Consider the following 4,448-nt stretch of genomic DNA (forward strand, 5'->3'; position numbering starts at 1 on the left):
TTTTGGGTTGCTAAACCTTACCCGGCTTGTTCCTGGAATAGGAGGAAATTTCTATCCTCTGTTCCTTCCTAGATCTCTTAATTCATGACACTGTGGGTGATGGTCGAAACACCTTCCTTTGTCATGATCACAATTTGAACCCTTTTGGGGCTTTTCTCTTTGAGTTGGGACCCTTGTTAGTCTTCCATTTGGTCAATGGGAATCTATTGGCATTTTCTTTTGCCACGCTCAATGGGAATAATAAATCACTTCCCAATGGAGCTCTGGCCTTCTAGGCACTTATTCTTTAGAATGTTATAGGCCCTGTTTGATGAACATGAATCCTAACCATTGTTTGGTGGGCTTAAAATATATTATAGATTGGATATGGGTATGGACACCAATCCAAAATAAGAGCGACTCCAAACTCATCACTAGAGTGAAGACCTTTAGACCATCTCCAAAGGTGAAAGGCTCAAACCCCAAATTTCACCTCCCGAAATACAACTTTTCATCTATACATAGGACTCAAGCAGTATTACAACATTATGTATACACTTTACAAGTTTATGGAACATTGATGTCCAAAGCATTGTGATATAATTCCTTAATACTGTAAACCCTTGTGTTTACAAGAATAAAGACCACCTTTACTTCTCCAAGGCCAACTCTTTCCTCAACCTTGTAATGTGGATCCTTTCTATTGTAAATCATAGTATTACAAGATTATGGATACACTTACAAGTTTATGGAATGTAGAGAATGTGGTACCAACCTTCGAACCCAAGACCACTAGGAGTAGGTTGAGGTCTAAAACATGGTAAAAAAAAGGTCCTTAATATTGTAAACCCTTGTGTTTAAAAAAGGTCCTTAATATTGTAAACTCTTGTGTTTACAAGAATAAGGACCACATTTACTTATGTAAGGTCCACCCTTACTTCTACAATTACCAAACATGGAGATATTAATTGCATAAATGAAGTGCTTATTGGACTGCAATTGAATTTTATGTACAAAAGATGTGGAACCCTGTTGGATGGTACAATAGATCGATCTTAATCAATTTTTAACTCTAGTCCATTTGGTGATTAAAAAATTTTAGGTAAGTTTTTATTTGAACCCAATTATTTTATAAGTAAACTCAACAAAGTAGACATGTCAATGGATCGGATTTTGAACCGAATCCAATTTGAATTCGATATAATTAATAAGAGATGGATTGGACTTCTCAATCTGATAATTTGATTACAATCCAAATCTGATTATAAATAGATATGGATTATAATTGATCAGATCCGATAATAATCCGATAACTTAGTATGTAGTATAATTTAGTTTTTCTAGGCTTCATATTAATATTTTATATGTGTCAATGAGTAATTTTAGTTTTATATGCACTATTAATACACTTAAAACTAATTTTTAAGATAAAATATCACAAATTGATATAAAAGTAGATAAATACAATAAAAGAACAAAGCTAATAATGAAATTTTGATTTTTTGTACATCACAAAATAAATCAGATAATAATCCGATCCGATCTGAATTTGATGCGTAACAAATATGGATTGACAGGTACAATTCGCTAGTCCAAATACGATATGAATCCGATAATCCGATAATCCGATAATCCGATTATAAATGAATTCGAATTTAGATTGATGTATATCCAATCTGAATCCGACCCGTTTACAGGTCTACAACCAATGTTTCTTTTATCCCAAAAAAAAAAAAAGAAAAAAAAAAGAATTTCTTTTAAAAAAAATACAAATTCGTTCATTATAAAAATATTGTTTTAAAATTTTCAGTATTACATTAATGACAAAAAACAAAAAACAAAAAAAGGAAAACCACAACACCATGAAACTGTGGGTGTACGGTCTGGTTTTGGTCTTAATCAACTGAGTGCGCCGTACAACACTCTTACCTTTTACTAAAGAACGCTTTACCTTTTATTAGAGAATGCTTTTTTGTTTTGGTTCTTTCAACAAAACAAAAAAAATGATTGAATGAATGAATTATATGTTTCTGAAACGTATTTGTCTATGTCATGTTCATGTCCTTGTGTCTTGCTCCTTCTTTTCCCCTCTGTTTTTCTATGATTTACCAGTTTTTCTCTGTTAGGCAGAGGTGAGGTTTGCCTTTACATACAACGAACTAGCTACCTTCGTTGAAGAGCAGAAGACCCCTTCTTCTTCTTATTTTTTGTCTTTCAATTATACGTGAGTCTCAGAAAATGGGAGGACAGAGAATTCTAACTGATTCAGGAAGCAGATCGTCAAGCTCATTCATTTTACAAGATGATCAAGAAGGCTTTTCACCAACCTCATCAAACGCACTGGTACTTGTCCAAAACGCACCAATTGTCTCCTCCTACAATGAGAGAATCCGCCCCATTCTTGATGCCATTGACAAGCTCCGCAGCCTCATGGTTATGGAGGAAGGCATTCAGCTCCCCACCATTGTTGTTGTGGGAGACCAGTCATCTGGCAAATCCAGCGTTCTTGAGTCCCTCGCCGGCATCAGCCTACCGCGTGGACGCGGAATCTGCACAAGGGTTCCTCTCGTAATGAGGCTTCAGCACCACTCTGATCCTGAACCGGAGCTTTCACTGGAGTACAATGGCAGAGTTGAGCACACTGATGAGGACAATATTTCTGAGGACATTGTGAATGCCACCAATCTGATTGCTGGGGACAGTAAGGGAATTTCAGACACCCCATTGACCCTGTTGGTGAAGAAGAATGGTGTGCCTGATTTGACCATGGTTGACCTCCCTGGAATCACTAGGGTTCCAGTTCGTGGCCAGCCTGAGAATATCTATGATCAAATCAAAGATATAATCATGAAGTATATAAAGCCCGAAGAGAGCATCATTTTGAATGTGTTATCTGCTTCTGCTGATTTTAGCACATGTGAGTCAATTAGTATGTCGCGGAGTGTGGATAAAACTGGTGAGAGGACTCTGGCTGTGGTTACAAAGGTTGATATGGCACCAGAGGGACTGCTGGAGAAGGTTACAGCTGATGATGTGGACATTGGTCTTGGCTATGTCTGTGTAAGGAACCGAATTCGCGATGAAACGTTTGAGGAGGCGAGGGCTATTGCAGATCGATTATTTGAAACTGATCCTTTTCTTTCGAAGATTGATAAGTCTATGGTTGGAATTCAGGTTTTGGCTGACAAGTTGGTCCAAATTCAAGCGGCTAGCATAGCTAGAAACTTGCCTGATATTGTAAAGAAGATCAATGACAAGCTGAATTCTTACCTTTCAGAGCTCAACAAAATGCCGAAAAAGCTCTCTTCTGTGCCTGAGGCCATGACTGCTGTTATGCAGATCATTGGAACATCCAAAGAATCACTTAAGAAAATTCTTGTTGGGGGAGAATTTGATGAATTCCCGGATGACAAACACATGCATTGCAAGGCTAGGCTTGTTGAGATGCTCAATAAGTGCTCAGATCAGCTTCACGAGTGCAATGTGAGTGACCCCAAAAGTAATTTCTTACTGGAGGAGATTGCGATTTTGGAGGAGGCCAAAGGTATCAACCTTCCCAATTTTGTTCCGCGCAATGCTTTTCTTATAGTTTTGCAGGGTAAAGTTAAGGGGATTTCGAGCATACCTATTGGGTTTGTTGAGCAGGTTTGGAGTTATATTGAGGATGTGGTTTTGTCTGTGTTAATGAGAAATACAGAAAACTATTACCATGTTCAATTGTCTGCCAGAAGAGCAGGCCATAATCTTATTGAAAAGATGAAAGAAAGGTCGATCAATTGGATGACGGAGATAGTGGAAATGGAGAAACTAACTGATTATACATGTAATCCGGAATATCTATCCGAATGGCATAGGCTCATGACTGAACAAGAAACATTCATCCAAAAGGTCTTGCGTGACGCTGAGATAAACATAAATGTAAAGGGAATTGGGATGGTTGAAGTTGGAGGTCTAAGGAAGTACACACATGTCCTGTTGTCTCAAGCTTTCGACTTGAAAATGCGGATGACTGCGTATTGGAATATTGTGCTGAGAAGGTTGATTGATATCGTGGGTTTGCATTTGCAGCTGAGTGTTTCAAACCTTGTGACCAAGGACCTGGAGATGGAGATTATGAATGAGCTACTGGGACCTAACCATGGTGGTGGGATTGAGAGGATGCTGGAGGAACCTTCATCAATGGCAGTGAAGCGCCAGAAGCTCATCAAGAGCATCAAAAAGCTCAAGGAGTCCAAAGAGGTTGTGTGTAAGATCATGGACGACAGGTTTAGTTACGCCGATTACCTTGTGTGATAGATAACTAAGGAGTCCAGTTAAATTATGGTATGTTTCGTGTGAAAGAAGGCATTTTGCCAATGATGTGTGGTTGATCTGTTTGTACTTAATTATGGATCTGCATTTTGTTTATCATGTACCTGGTTGGTTGATGTTCTTGTGTGACTTAATTATAAGCACATTCTGTTTTTGTC

At 38.1% G+C, this 4,448-nt stretch overlaps 1 protein-coding gene across 1 annotated transcript; it reads left to right on the plus strand.

The window, feature by feature from the left end:
* LOC18787382 (dynamin-related protein 4C) lies at positions 1,968-4,448 on the plus strand. Its single transcript, XM_007220317.2, has one exon. It carries the CDS (start codon positions 2,218-2,220, stop codon positions 4,270-4,272), a length of 2,055 nt encoding a protein of 684 aa, XP_007220379.2. The 5' UTR covers positions 1,968-2,217; the 3' UTR covers positions 4,273-4,448.

Source organism: Prunus persica, chromosome G2 (genome assembly GCF_000346465.2).
Source record: "Prunus persica cultivar Lovell chromosome G2, Prunus_persica_NCBIv2, whole genome shotgun sequence".
Classification (NCBI taxonomy): Eukaryota; Viridiplantae; Streptophyta; class Magnoliopsida; order Rosales; family Rosaceae; genus Prunus; species Prunus persica.

Coding starts and splice junctions, on each gene's coding strand:
- LOC18787382 (XM_007220317.2), top strand. CDS start 2,218: ATGGGAGGACAGAGAATTCTAACTGATTCAGGAAGCAGATCGTCAAGC.